Source organism: Ursus arctos, unplaced genomic scaffold, assembly GCF_023065955.2.
Source record: "Ursus arctos isolate Adak ecotype North America unplaced genomic scaffold, UrsArc2.0 scaffold_8, whole genome shotgun sequence".
NCBI classification, from domain to species: Eukaryota; Metazoa; Chordata; class Mammalia; order Carnivora; family Ursidae; genus Ursus; species Ursus arctos.
The window spans coordinates 66,108,439-66,124,556 of record NW_026623100.1 but is presented as its reverse complement, the minus strand read 5'-3'; the positions used below and the strand labels follow the sequence as shown (position 1 = coordinate 66,124,556).

General features: G+C 37.8%; 1 protein-coding gene across 5 annotated transcripts in view; it reads right to left on the bottom strand.

The window, feature by feature from the left end:
• Positions 1 to 16,118, bottom strand: part of DTNB (dystrobrevin beta) — a 227,099-nt gene that overhangs the window by 102,613 nt on the left and 108,368 nt on the right. For all 5 annotated transcript variants that reach the window (XM_048222550.2, XM_048222551.2, XM_057308991.1 and 2 more), the window contains exon 9: positions 12,302 to 12,426. In XM_048222550.2, the coding sequence (XP_048078507.1) occupies positions 12,302 to 12,426 (125 nt within the window). The remainder of the gene's footprint in view (positions 1 to 12,301; positions 12,427 to 16,118) is intronic.

The window sequence follows — 16,118 nt, the reverse complement described above, 5'->3', positions numbered from 1 at the left end:
GAGAGGAGCCAGATATGGGGCTCGATCCCAGGACCCTGAGATCATGACCTGAGCGGAAGGCAGACACTTAACCGACTGAGCCACCCAGGTGTCCCATAAATAAAATCTTTAAAACAACAACAAACCTGTTTAAAAAAAAAAATGTCCGCACAAAGACACAAATGTTCATAGAAGCCTTATTCATAATAGGCAAAAACTGGAAATGAAAAAAATGTCCATCAACTGCTGAGGGATAAATAAAATATGGTATATTCATATAATGCGATATTTTCCACATTTTAAAAGGAATGAACTATTGATACTTGATACAATATGGATAAATCTTAAAACTATTATGCCAAACGAAAGAGCCAGAAACAAAAGACCACATGTTATATTTTTCTATTTATATGAAATTGCTAGAAAAGACAAAGTCATAGAAATAGGAAGTATATCAGTGGTTGCCTTGGGGCTACCAGTAGGAGCTGGAATTGACCAAAAATAGTTAGCAGGAAACTTTTTTGGAAGGTACAAATGTTCTAAAACTGGATGATGGTGATGGTTGCAAAATTATATAAATTTACTAAGAGTTATTTAACTGTCACAGTGGGTGAATTTTATGGTATGTAAATTGTATCCCAAAAAAATTATTAAAAAAAGAAAAGACAAAGCAAAACCACAATGAGATATTACCTTATGCCCATTAGGGTGACTACTTTAAATGAAACAACAATAAGAAAAAAGAGAAAATACCAAATATTGGTGGGGATGTAGAGAAATTGGAGCCCTTGCGCATTGTTGGTAGGAATGTAAAATGGTACCGCTGCGACGGAAAACACTACGGAGGTTCCTCAAACACTAAAAGTGGAACTATCGTTAACATCCACAATCCCATCTCTGGGCATATAGCTCAATGAATTGAAAGCGGGGTCTCAAAGAGTTTTCCGTATACCCATCTTCACGGCAGCATTATTCCGATCAGCCCCAAAGGTGAACGCAACCCCAAACAGCCACTGAGGAAGGAATGAACAAACGAAATGTGGCATATACATACAACAAAATAAGGCCTGAAATGGGCTGCAACATGGATGAACCTTGAGGACATTATGCTACATGAAATAAGACAGTCACAAAAAGAAAAAAAAATACATGATTCCACTTAGATGAGATATCTAAAGTACTCAAATTCATAGAAAATGAAAGTAGAATGGTGGTTAGCACGGGCTTGTCGTAAAAGGAAAGTTGATGTTTAAAGAGGCTGTCTCAGATTTGCAAGCTGAAAGGCTCTGGAGATCTGTTTCACAACAATATAAATACACTTAATGCTACTGAACTGTACCCTTGAAAAATGGTTAAGATGGTAAATTCTATGTTACGTGCATTTACCACAATGAAAAGAAAAGGGGAAAAAAACCAAGGGATGGTGTTTAGACCATGTTGAATTTAGAGCTTAGAAGCACAGTGCTTTACGACAGTGGTAAACAGAGTGAGAAAAATCTCAAGGGGGGAGGTGAAACTCAGCAGACCAATGTCACAGCCACTTGTAAATAATTACCCTCCTAGGATTAAACCCTGAGTTTTATTGTATTAAATAATACTGTTTCTCCTTACTGCATCATGCTGTTCACCTGACCATCACTCTCTCACACACACATATCACACATACATATATACTCACATGTGCGGTTCATGAATGCGTGTCCCCCACCCCCACACACACACACTGTAGTTCGGGCAAAAACCTTATCCTATTTCTAGGACTCCCTTACATGACACATGACCCTTAGTATCAGTGCTCTCTGTGCTCCATCTTTCTTTTTTGGAGAGAGCTACTTCCAGGGCTAGCAAGTACCCTAACCCTGGAAGAGAATAATCATCTGGGACCTTGAGGCTGAAATGGAGCCAAAGAGACAACACCCAAACCAGCATGAAGAGAAGCTCAAAGCTCTAAGAGAATCTCTTGTATTCCTCAGGTGCTAGGTTTTCAAAATCATCCCAGCAAAACGTTAAGACAGAATTAGTATCAGATGAGTCGTGACCCTTCAGAGCCAGAAGAACCTCACATTCCAGGCTATATGAATAGGAGAGTAAAAAGCAGCTTTTCTTTTCTCCAAAGATTAAATTAGATAGACCTGAAATAAAAGGTGTCCACTGGCCCACTGGTGAGCAGATGATGTCACCATTGCCTAGGTTTTTCAAAATCACTACAGCAAAGTGCAAGACAGAATTAGTATCAGATGAGCTGTGATCTAAGCATCAAAGTATAATACTTACCCGTCGGAAATAGCTCAAAACTGTAACCTTCCAAAATGAATCTGATCCTCCTTTCAAGTGACTAGAACATCAGATTCATCCACGAGAAAGGTATCATCTTGTCAGTCTTCTCAAATAAGACTCTATCCTCAGCACCAAGCACAGAGCCCCAGTCACAATACAGAGTCAGTAAATAGGTGTGAAAGACAGTGATTTTAATCCAGACCAACACACCAATATTATAAGTTCTCTAACGCCGCACAATTTGTTCGAGAATACAGTTAAAGCCAGTTAATAACTCTCTTTGAAAACACTCAAATTTGGCTTATAAGAACAGTTGCTGGGGCGCCTGGGTGGCTCAGTCATTAAGCATCTGCCTCGGCTCAGGGTGTGATTCTGGCGTTCTGGGATCGAGCCCCACATCAGGCTCCTCCGCTGGGAGCCTGCTTCTTCCTCTCCCACGCCCCCTGCCTGTGTTCCCTCTCTCGCTGGCTGTCTCTCTCTCTGTCAAATAAATAAATAAAATCTTTAAAAAAAAAAAAAAAAGAACAGTTGCTAACAATGAGGCATCCAATTTGGCACAGGGCAATTAGCCAGAAGCATCCCCGTCACAAAAGCCATCCCCAAATCCAGATTCATCCATCATTTTAAAATAAGCATCACAAAAATGTGCTTTAATGTCTAAACATAAACAAGTAGTTATTTTTTCATAGAGTAGTTGTTCAACAAGTAGTTGTTTTTTCATAGAGTCTTACAAATTTCATAGGGCTTCTACAAATGTTCTTATGTTATTCCTGGTCTCACAAATTTACTGATTTACTCTCACTGATTTACTTAAAGTCATTATGAATAAGAATAAAACAAGCAGAATTTTCATATTTTACCAAAAGGTTCACAAATACTGCAAGCACGAGATGTTTCAAGCATAGTTTTCTAAAGCTAAAAAAAAAAAATCTATTAAGTTTAAATTTATAAAGGACAGTTTTGTTTTGATCAAATCAAAATAATGCATAGACAGTCTAAGCATTAAATAGAAGACCAGTTAAAATAGAATAAGAGCCATATTAAAGTATTTAATTAGAACTATAATCTAAAAATTTTTTATTATCTAGGTTAATTCTGTTTTGACACAAAGTGTGGAAAAAACTGGTTGGCTCAGCTGTTCAAACAGGCTACATATTTATATATGCATAAGCAGCAAGAAACAATAAGGCAGTCTGGTTTCTAGGTAACAAACTTTATCCAAGTGCTTCAACAGAAGAAGTTACCAATTAACCTTCACCCTTAGGTTGAAGAAACAACCTGAACCATCAAAGATGGTGATGAGCATTCAGAAAAACAAAGTGTCAAGAAGCACAAAGTTCCCTAAATTTGTAATTTTTATCAACCCTTCCTTAAGAGTCAGCGTCAGCAAAACTTTTTCTCTAAAGAGCCAGATAGTAAATATTCTAGGTTTGTTTTTTTTAAATTGAAGTATAGTTCATACACAACGTTAATTAGCTTCAGGTGTACAACATAATGATTCGACAAGTGTATACATTATGCTGTGCTCACCACAAGAGCAGCTCCCATCTGTCACCAGACATCGCTATTACAATACCACTGACTAGATTTCCTACGCTGTACAACATTTTAGGTTTTGAGGGTCATTCAACCTTAGTTACAAAGATTCGACTTTACCACTGTAGCCCAAAAGTGAAGAGTGGCTTGTCCAAACAAAGCTTTATTTATGGGGGGGGGGGCGCCTGAGTGGCTCAGCCATTAAATGTCTGCCTTCTGCTCAGGTCATGATCCCAAGGTCTTGGGATCGAGCCCCGCATCGGGCTCCCTGCTTGGCGGGAAGCCTGCTTCTCCCTCTCCCACTCCCCTTGCTTGTGTTCCCTCTCTTGCTGTCTCTCTCTGTCAAATAAATAAAATCTTAAAAAAAAACCCTTTATTTATGGACACTGAAATTTGATTTTCATATAATTTTCGCAAAATATTACTATTCTTTCTATTTCATGAAATATTTTTTCTTCTCTTCAACCATTTAAAAATGTAAAAATCATCATTAGCTCATGGGCCACAAAAGACAGGCAACAGGCGAGACTTCACCTGCGGGCTGTAGTTTGCCAACCCGTTTAGGAGACCACATCAATCACAGGTGTGTCCAATGGGACACTGGTCATTCTCTCCCCTGACGAAATTCGGAGGAATGAATACACTAAGCCAACACCAGGAAGTTTTGCCTTCTCTCAGAAATAAATAACCATAAACTGAAATGCAATGGTGATTAGCCACTAATTAAAAAAATTAGGTATAAGGACTGTGTGGTTAGATAATTAGATCTTAAGTAACAGCAAATTGCTTGAATTAGACTAGCAGAAAGTCTATCAAGTCATCAAGAGCCAAAAAGTTTTATAAAGATGTTTTGACAGAAAGAAACAACTAATTTCTCTCAGAGACTTACAAGTAAGAAAAGTTGCTAGTGTTGATAATAAGTGAATTGGTTTTGTTTGAGGTTTATTTGAAAAACCTTGTTTACTTAATAGTCTCAACTCACCGGGAAAGAAACACACACACACACACACACACACACACACACACACACTCTCTGAACCAATCAAGGAAATATGCCTGACATCTAGTGGAGACTTACTGTAGGTACGTGACCTGTTCTGTTACCTGAAGGAACAAACATAAAAAGGCGGAGAAGGGGACGTGGTAGATGTCTGTTTGTATAAATCATGTTAGTGTCATTCACCAGGACTATTCTGGGCACTGGGAACTCGGTGAAGAATAAAACAGAGTCCCAGCCTTTGTGGAGGTTACATTTTTGTGATATGATTTACTTAATTCTGAGGAAAAGACTTTAAAAGTTTAGAATACAGTATGATAGCATCCTAACATCTTAGAAGTACTTTCAGGGGTGCCTGGGGGGCTCAGTCTGGTTAAGCATCTGACTCTTGGTTTCAGCTCAGGTCGTGACCTCGGGGTCGTGAGATTGAGCTCCGTGTTGGGCTCCCCACTCAGCGTGGAGTCTGGTTGAGATTCTCTCCCTCGCTGGTTGCCTCTGCCACTCCCTACGCGCACGCTCTCTTTCTCTCAAATAGATAAAATCTTTTTTTAAAAAAGTACTTTCAAGTACATTTACCTTAAACAATATCCTGAGATAATTTTTATTATCACAACTTTACAGTAAAGCAAACAGATGTCTCTATTTTTAATCTAATTTCTCTTCTATCATACCACACTGCCTCCCTTCTATTTCTCAATCAACCAACATACAGCTATTCAATGTCCTCTCTTGATTCTAAAACAAACCACAGGGCTCAAACAATGGTTCAATCACTGTGGTTTCCATGGCAACAACTTCTTACTGGGTCTGCCTGTTAGGAAAGTGAGGTGCAATGGAAAGAGGCTAGGAGTGGAGTCCAGTACCAGCTCCATCATTTTGAGCTGTGTGATCTTGGGCAGGTCACTGAAACTCACCAACGCCATTTCCTGACCCATTATAGGTGAATGATATTTATACTGCAAAGGTTGCCCTAAGAGCTAAATGAAATGATGTATACAGAAGAGGTGAGCAAAGGGCTTGGAACACGGTGGGGGCTCAGTAAATACCAACACTTGAACCCTGAATTTATGAGGATCTGGAAAAATCTCTATGTCAACATGAAATTTAAGCAATTAACATTAAAATATACTCTATCTCATATTTGATTTCAATTCCTGTCCCACATCTCCATTGGGGTTTTATTTCCAGGAGTGCAATAATGGTAAAACCTGAAATTCCTTACGTGTTCACAAACTTTTCTCATTACCACCATGAGAGTCCAAACTACCGTCATCTCTCACTTGGCTTCTGAAAAAAAAAAAAAGTTTCTAGCAGGCCTCTTCTTTTTCACCCTGGTCCCCACTCCCTATTTCTACACAGCAGGCAGTGACTTTTTAAAATGCAAAATTCACCATCTCTCTCTCCCATCTAAAACCCTTCAGTTCAGTATCATGTCCAAGATCTCAGGTGGCCTCTGCCCACCTCTGCAGCCTTCCCTTTGCTCTCTGTCCTACTGCTCTCCCTCTGCTGGGAATGTTCCTCCACTGACCTCCAACATGGCTAAAATCTATGCATCTTTTAGGCTTTACTATAAATGTTACTCTTCACAAAAGCCTTTCTTACCCTGCCTATAAGATAAGGACAAACCATAAGGTAAAGACATCTTGTAAGGAATTATTTTACAGATATATTCACATATGTGATTTATATTATTTCTCAGAGTGTCAAGGTGAGTATCAATTGCTAAAAGGAAAGCAAAATTAAAACTGCAACAAATCAGCAGGAAAATAATGGAGTTGGGACAAATGGCTATCCATTTAGGGAAAGAAAAACCCTGAAATACCTATCTCATATCTGACAACAACAAAAAAAAAAAAAAAAAAAAAGGAAAAAAAACCCAGAAATAAGAAATTTTTCATAGACAAACATATTCTTAGTGAGATGAAAACATTAATGTTAAACATGAAATGGAGGCCAGAAAAAAAAATTAACAAATTTGATCTTTAGCTAAAAACTTTAATAAGAAACCTTATTCCCTACTCTGAGAAAGATCCAGCTTGGAAAGGTCAGACTTTCTAGCATGTGCCATCTTTTAAAAGTCATGAGCAAATAAGCATGCAACAACTATAAAGGGTGAGTTGACTTGAAAAATTAATTAGCAGCCCAGGGGAAGGTTCAACTGTGTTGGTCATCCAGTCTCTCGGATTTTACCCCCAATCCTAACTCCCTCAGTAGATGGAGTTCATCTGAACCAGGATTACTGATGTTTTGTAAAACAAATATAAACAACTTAGATGTTTTAAAGTAATACCTACAATGTGTAAAGACTCACAAAGTGTAAGACGATTGTCTATTCTTTGTTTAAAAAAGGACCCTTTTAAATAAGTATAATTAATATTAATATAACAATGATTAAAATAATCATGATCCTATTCAAATGAAATATTTTGCTGACTTTAAGCATTCAAATGTAGGACCCACCTTCATCTCTTAAGTACAAAACAGAGACCTTCTTTTCCTGATCATGATTAGAAATACACAGCAGCCCACTCCTCACAAATTTCTCATCTTTAGAGCTCCACCTACAACTCTTTCCTACAGAAGCCAGCAGATGCTGCCCTTTATAAAACTGGCTACCTCACGGACTCAAGCCTATTTGCACAGAAGCAAAGTACTGTGTGAATACCATTTGCACCTTGCGTAGTACCTGGAAGCTGCTCAATAAATATTTGCTGAATGAATGGATAATTAAGATTCTCAGGGGCGCGTGGGTGGCTCAGTCGGTTAAGTGGCTGCCTCACAGTCAAAGACGCCTGTTTCCTGGACCTGGTGAAATACGAGAGGTTACTCGCTAGAGAAACTGACCAGAAAGTCTCTGAATTCAGGAACAGCAGGTAGAGGCAGCCGAACAGGGCCTGAATTCAGACGGAAGAGATTAACTGCAAGTCTACACTAAAGCCCCGGATTCCCCGACACACTGCCTCTGGTCAGGATACGTAACTTTTGACCAACAACTGTGCCCTGGGTTTAAAGAAACTCTTACCCAGTCCATCTGAGATGTTTATTGCAGGATTTTATGTGGAGGCAGAGATCTGAAGGCAGCCAGGTAGAGTGAACGCATAGATAAAATCTGCATAGTGCCACTCGACATAAATTTTTTAAAAGAATGTATAAAACGCTACCTAGTTTTCAAGAATATGTACTGGTGAAAAGATATACAACGAGCATATTAGAATGATTACCCCCGAGGAAAGGGTGACCAGAGTGGGGCATGCAAATAAAGGGGAATTTTTAAAATATTATAAATAGCACAAAATAAGATAGTAGAAAAAAGTCCAATTATTACAGTAGTAATACTTTTATAACTGTAATAATGAAAGCCAATTTTACTTATAATGACTAATTATAAACAACATTATAATAATACGTTTAAATGGATCAAACTCTCCAGTTAAGACAGGTTGTCAAACTGGATTTTTAAAATCCAGCTAACAATTTACAAGAAGCATACTGAACACTAAAGGACACAGAAAAGTTAAAAGTTCAAGGATGGGGAAAGTTACACTAGGCACATACAAGCAAAAGACATTAAAAGATGTTTAGCAAATAAAACAGACTTGAGAACAAACAGAATTACTAAGAATAGAGAGTCACTAGATAAGAACAAGTTTTCAATTTCCTAGCGAAATACATACAGTTTTGAAGATATGAGCAACAGGATTAACAAACTTGACCTAACTGACTTACATTCATTCACTATGAACTCTAAACCAAACAAGCACAGAATAAACATTATTTTCATGCTTACTAGGAACATAATAAAAACTGGATTATACACTCCATATAATAAGCATGTCAAAACAAATTTGAAAGAATTGAATAGTACAGACCACTTATTAGACCAAAATGAAATTAAACTAAAAATTAATAACAAAAAAAGCAACTAAACAATCTTCACATGTTTGGAAATCAAGAAAGAATGCTGCTTGGGTGCCTGGCTGGCTTAGCTGATAGAGTGTGCAACTCTTGATCTTAGCTTTAGGGTTGTGAGTTCAAGCTCCATGCTGGGTGTAGAGATTGCTTAAAAAAAAATAATAAAAGAAAATTAAAAAAATAAAAGAAAAAATAAAGTATAGTATTCTTAAAGAAGAATTCATATCACAACTTTGAAAATATTTAGAACAATAAAAAATTACATAAGAAAATCTGGACACTACTCAGAGAGAACTTAGAGAAATCCATAGCCTTATGTGCTTATATTAGGGGGAAAAACCTGAAATGAGTAAGCTAATCATATCTTTAAAGAAGTTAGAAAGAGAGTAGCGAGATAAACCCAAAGAAACTGTAACAAAAGTAATGATAACGATAAAGTTGGAAACAAATAATATTCAAAAATACAATGCGTACTCTAAGAGAATCATCAAAACCAAAAGTTGGTCCTCTAGGGGCGCCTGGGTGGCTCAGCCGTTAAGCATCTGCGTTCAGCTCAGGTCATGATCTCAGGGTCCTGGGATCGAGCCCCACATCGGGGCTCCCTGTTCAGCAGGAAGCCTGCTTCTCCCTCTCCCACTCCCCCTGCTGGTGTTCCCTCTCTCGCTGTCTCTCTCTCTGTCCAATAAATAAATAAAATCTTTAAAGAAAAAAAAAAGTTGGTCCTCTAAAAGTCCAATAGACTGGACAAACCTATGGCAAGATGTGTTCAAGGAAAAACCAAAGAGAGAGAAAAACCACAAATACACGAGAGTGGGAATTTAAAAGGGACATTAGCACCATATAGACAAATGTTATAAACTTTGTGCCAATAATTTTGAAAATTCAAATGAAATTAACAAATTCCTACAAATATAAAATGTTCTAAAGTGACTCAAAAAGAAAAATGAGGTCTTATAATTGTTTTTAAAAATGGAATTCACAGTTCAGAATTTTCCCACAAAGAAGGCTTTTGGCAGAGATAACGTCATTGGTGAATTTCACCAAAACCTGAAGTAGCAAATAATTCCAATTTTAAATAAGCTCTTTCAAAAAACAGAAAAAGAAAGAATGCTCCTCAACTTTTTGAAGATAGCAAACTGGGCAAACTTTGTCTTAAAAACAAAACAAAACAAAAACCAAGGGAAATTACAGGACAACTTAACTTTTAAACATAGGCAAAATCTAGGCAAAACATTAGCAAATGTAATCTAGCAGTGTATTAAAAGGAGAATATGTTTATTCTAGGAATGTCTGGCTGTTTTAAAAAAATTCATATCATTCGCTACATTAATAGAATAAAGAAACTCCCATGATCATGTCAAGGTAGAAAAGTCTTTGATAAAATTCCACATCCATTCATGACCCAAAAAGAGCACTCTTAGCAAACGGAGGCATACAAGGGAAGCTCTTTCACCTAGTAAACTCTTTCTACAAAACCTACATCACATAGCACCCTTAATGAACGCTGAGAGCTGTGTCTCTGGGATCGGCAATAACAGAAGAATGCCCACCAAACTACTCCTATTCAATATTGCACTGGCGGTTCAGCCAGCGTGAGAAGACCAAAAGAAAAAAAAAGTATGATTAATATTTAAAAGTACAAGGAGTGGGAGGGAAAAAACAAAACTATCATTATTTGCAGGTAATATAATTATTTATAGGAAAACCAAAAAAATCTGAGCACAAACTACTAGAACTAATGAGCACATCAGGCAAGATGAGTAGACAGTGGATGAAAATACAGACACAATTTGCATTTCCACATACCAGCAATACACTGTTGAGAAACACAATTCAATGAAAATACCATTTGCGTACTGTATACATTTGCCAAAACTCACTGAATGGTACACTTGAAGTGGGTGCATTTGATCGCATGTAAATTATGTCTCAAAAATACTGTAGGGGAAAAGAGGCACCATTTGCAACAGCAACAACAAATGTACAGAAGAATCTTGAAAAGTACAGAAGAATTAATCTAACATATAGAATACCTTTCTGGGGAAAATTATAAAGCTTTACTGAAAGGCACAAAATGATATTTAAATATATGGAAAGACATAACACATTCATGACATGAAAGACTTAATACTGTAAAGATGTCAATTCTCCCCAATCTGATCTTTAGATCCAATGAATCTCTGATCAAAATCCAAACAAAATTTTATAAGGGACACAATAAGCTGATTCCAAAATTTATATGAAAGAGCAAAGGGCAAAGAATAGACAAGATACTCCTAAAAACATTACTTAATCCCTTACAGGAATTAAGATCATAAGATGTTGGCATAAGGACAGACCATTTGACCACAGGAACAGGAGAGCCCAGAACCAGACCATGTCCATCTGGACGCTTCACTTATGACAAGCGTGGCACTGTAGGTCAGTGGGGGAATGAAGGACAGTCCAATAAATTGCTCTGAAACGAGTTACTGTTCAAATGCAAAAAGATCTCACAGATCAAAAACCTAGACAAAGCACAAGAAGCGTGGAAGGATGTGCTGCATTTTATTATATGTTCTTTCTAATTTACATGTATGCATTATTTTAATAAAAGTTTTTCAAATTATTGAATGAGAAAGAAAAGATCTAGAACCCTAAGAGTTTTATAAGGAGGTAAAAGAAAACAGATGTCTACTCTCACAGAAAAACTTGTCAATACCGATAAAGACTAATGATCAAAAACCTACTAACTTTGGGGCCCCTGGGTGGCTCAGCTGGTTAAGCGTCTGACTCTTGATTTCAGCTCAGGTCATGATCTCAGGGTTGTGAGATTGAGCCCTGTGTCAGGCTCCTTGCTGGGCGCGGAGCCCACTTAAGATTCTCTTTCTCTCCTCCTCTGCCCCTGCCCCCCTCAAAACAAAACAAAACAAAACAAAACAAAACAAAACACCCTACTGACTTTATCCAGGAGGACACGTAACATCACCATTTAATTCAAAGTGAAGAATTCAGTTTAGAGGCTGAATCTTAACGCTTCATTGTTTCTTCTCCTCCTTACTCTTCCTCTTTCTCTACTTCTCTTTTTTGTTCCTGTCCGGCTTTCTTTCATTTAGCATGAATATTCAAAGAAAGCAAAAATAAAACACTAGTTTTATTTATAGGACACAATCTTATGTTTCCTAATTTTCTCTCAATACAAAGAAGCAAATGAAGTTGATTTTCATTTCCATGTTGCCTGAACTAATTTTAAAAAATAACAATGGGCATTATTGCTGCAGAAAAGAAATGATCTCTACCGCTGATTTACGGAAGAACACACAGACCAAAAAAGGCAACCTTGCTAAAACTAGTTCAATAATTACTCTTCAATATATGAATTAATGTTTCTGTTTGAGATCATTACATTACTTAGGCTTCTGGGCTCAGGAGCTAGGCTTCCACGTAAAGATTTATGGTGACTTAAAGAAATGAAATCTTGAAGTCCTTAAGTTCCCCCAAAGTAAAGTAAAAACCAGAAGGTTAAATGTTCATGTTAGGTGAAGCTGGTTTTGATCCAAAAGAATTCAGCAAGGTCTCCATTTCAGTATAGTCCACATCCAGGTCCAGGTATATACTTACACTATATTTGCAAGGTCAAGTGGTTTCTCTGGTTGCTCAGGAAAAACAGGATGCGGGGGTTCTCTGGTGGGTACACACCCCAAAGATTTACTAATTGCATGGCTCAGCTTCTTTGCAGGGGATTTCTGTGTCAAAGTAGAAAATAAGGAAATAAGAAATTAAATCTTCAAAAGAATGAAAAAGAATTTCAAAAGAACTTGGTGACAAGAACTGCAGAAAATATCTTTTGAAATAAAAGCCAAGATGCATTATAATCAACATTATTTGCCCTAATAGAAAGGAACCTCCAGCTGTTCCAAGGTCACTTGTGGTCCTTCATTTCTACGCTCACTCCCTCATTTCTACTATGCACTCTTAACGTTAACTTTCCCTTTGAACATCTCTCTGTGCCCTTTGCATGAACTCTCTCTTTTGATGCTTCTGGATCATTTTTGGTAAGATGTTATAGTTAATTTCCCAATCAGCGTCAGAAATTTTTGCTGGACTAAAATACTAAAAGGCTAAGATAATGCTGAGAGCTCATGGCTTTTGAATGTCAGCAAATTAGCTGACTAAGTCACATCCCAAAACGTGCCTATTAAGAGAATATTCCCAAAATAAACGTGAGGCAGAACATCTAGTGCTAAGGGTCTGGCTATGTATACAGACACAGATGAGTGCCCTCACATTCACAGGCAGTCAGCATCAGACCCATGGCTAGACACTCAGATATGCTGAAGGTACGAGAATAAGTTGGCATACTAATAGATTTCTCTGTACGGTAGAACAAAATACACCAAATCCAAAGACCAGTGAGTCTAACATTTACCAGTAAATATGCACAAAAGTAAACAACATGCCACAATTAAGTTATTCAGAACATTCACATCGGAAACCCATATATAAAGGAGGCTCTTCATGTACTGGTTATTACCCACCCAATTCCCTTTAAACAACACAGTTGTTGAGATTTCCTTGGAAGGACATTAACTGCAAAAGGTGTAAATATTTCATTCTACTCCCTCTGCAGTGTATTACCTACGTACCACTCTAACTGGAAAACAGAACTTGTTCGCAGCTGTGCAACTTATCAATACCACATCTCCACTGAATGTTCATATGCTGCTTGCGTGTATTTAACACAAAATAAGCAAAACTCTCCTTGCCTTTAAGACTATGTAGTGAAAGATAGGGTGCCTGGGTGGCTCAGTCAGTTAAGCATCTGACTCTTGATTTCGGCTCCAGTCAGGATCTCACGGTCATGGGATCAATGACCCACAGAGCTCAGCACGGAGTCTGCTTAAGACACTCTCCTTCTCCCTCTCCTCCCGCCCCTCATCCCTGCTCTCTCTGGCATGCTCTCCCTAAAATAAATCTTAAAAAAAAGGGGGGGGGCATCTGGGTGGCTCAGTCGTTAAGCGTCTGCCTTTGGCTCAGGGCGTGATCTCAGAGTCCTGGGATCGAGCCTCACATCGGGCTTTCCCGCTGGGAGCCTGCTTCTTCCTCTCCCACTCCCCCTGCCTGTGTTCCCTCTCTCGCTGGCTGTCTCTCTCTCTGTCAAATAAATAAATAAAATCTTAAAAAAAAAAAGATTATGTAGGGAAAGTTAATACCTTATTTATAATACAGACTGAATAGTATCAATTTCTCCAGAAACGTCATATATTGGCTCCGAATCACCTACCACTAACCCTTTCAACACATCAAATTCTAGACAAAATCTTTTATTTTTTTAAGATTTTATTTCTTTATTTGGCAGAGAGGGAGTCAATGAGAGAGGGAACACAGAATTTGGGGTGCCTGGGTGGCTTAGTCATTGAGTGTCTGCCTTTGGCTCAGGTTATGATCCCAGGGTCCTGGGATTGAGCCCTGGGTCGGGCTCTCTGTTCCCTGGGGAGCCTGCTTCTCCCTCTCCCACTCCCCCTGCTTGTGTTCCCTCTCCCAGCTACCCATTTACCGTGGACATGTTTCCACTGTTGCGCTTCCAACGCTATGGTGCACTTTTTAATTTATGTGCCTATCTCTGTGAAACTGGTGTTCCTAAAAGGTAGGATCTACGTCTTAATCGTCTTTATAGTTCCAGAATCTGTCCTATAATAGTACGTTATTTGAACAATTTGCCTAGATGAATTTTCTAGATTGCTTTTTCCTGACCAAACCACATAAGCTTATTTTTTGAGTTATAACACAAACAGGAGACAGAGGACATCAGAGCATACCTCGATTCACCTTTACAACTAAATGCTACAACCGTAATCCATGTATTAATTTCACAATATTCTGCTGTGTCTGAGAAGCAGCCGCACTGTTAATTCATGCAGTCTGTGTGAGACAGATGATCAGAGAGACTTGACTTTAGCTGCACCCTGAGCAAAAACAGCCATGAAACCACACGTTTCATGTGTATATGTTTTATAATAAAATTATAAATTAATTACATGACTATAAAAATAATGTTTCCCTTTGTATCACCTTATAATCTCTAGTAGTATGCTTATAATGCTTTTGAAAATACTGCTTTAAAGTCAAGGTTTAAGATCAGATCCAATGTTGAGTCTCAAAAATATAGACAGAGATGCAAAATTAATACATCAAGGTCAATTCCAAAGAATTAGAACATATCAAGAGTTTTGATATGCACAGAAAGGGAAAAACTGAGAATAAATATATATAGGAATTAGAATATTAACTGGGCTAGGACCAGACCAAAAAGGATATATTACTCTGAAAATTTTAAAGACAATGCATTCAACTAGGTTGTCTAAACATGTAAATAAATGACTTCCTTAAAAAGATATCAAAGAGTAAATTATGATATGGACCTGAAGTGAATTTTGCTATCTAGTTAGTTTAGGAGGCTAAGATTAACAAAACCTGTTAAGCATGAATCCGAAAACAGCTAGAAGCTCCAAGATAGGGACATTACCTCTCTGGCTCAGTAGGTCACTAAATATTTACAGAAGCAGGGAAGGAAGAGAGGTAGCCCAGGTGCAAGGACTGGTGCCTTCCACACCTCGTTTAAGCCCGTCTGCAGAGAAAGCACTTTACGTCTCCATACCTCTCCTGTCACTTGGTCTCTCCAACTAATAAACATATGGAGCAGCCTTAACCTGAAAAAGGAAAACTCCTCCCAACACACTCTTAGGTGATGATTTTCAAACCTTGTACATTTTCAATAATCCACATTACCTAATTTCAAAACATTTCCTACCATCTCTTAAAAATAACACAGGCTACAATTTTTAAAACTATATCAGAATGTATAAAATGTGTATGTGCAGTATAAAAAGTTATAAAACCAATATCCACCTACCCACTATTCTGCCTAAGAAACAGAAATATGGCAGTCACTCAGAAGCTTGCTGTGGGAGCTTATGCTAACAGCCCCCTCCCCACCGCACCTGCCCCTCTCCTGGTAACCTAGATCCTGGATTTTGTATTAATCATGTCTTTGATTTTATTATTTTAGCAATTATGCATAAATTATACATGATTTAGTACATGTTTAAAATCTATATAGACTTAGATATATTTTTCTGCAACTTGCTGCTTTCACTTAAAATTACATCACAAATCATCCGTACTGATACATGTAACTGTAAGTCATACATTTTTTCACCAACTGATTGTAATTTCATTGCTTAATTACATCATAATTTATATATTCATTCCACTGCTGATGAACATTTGGGTTGTTTCCATTTTTTCCCCTCTCACTCACAATGTTGCTATAAACTTTCTTGTCCGTGTCTCCTGGTGGCCGTGTGTAAGAGTTTCATCAGAGTGGAATTACCCGGTTGTGAGGTACATACGTTCAATTTTACTAGGCACTGCCAAC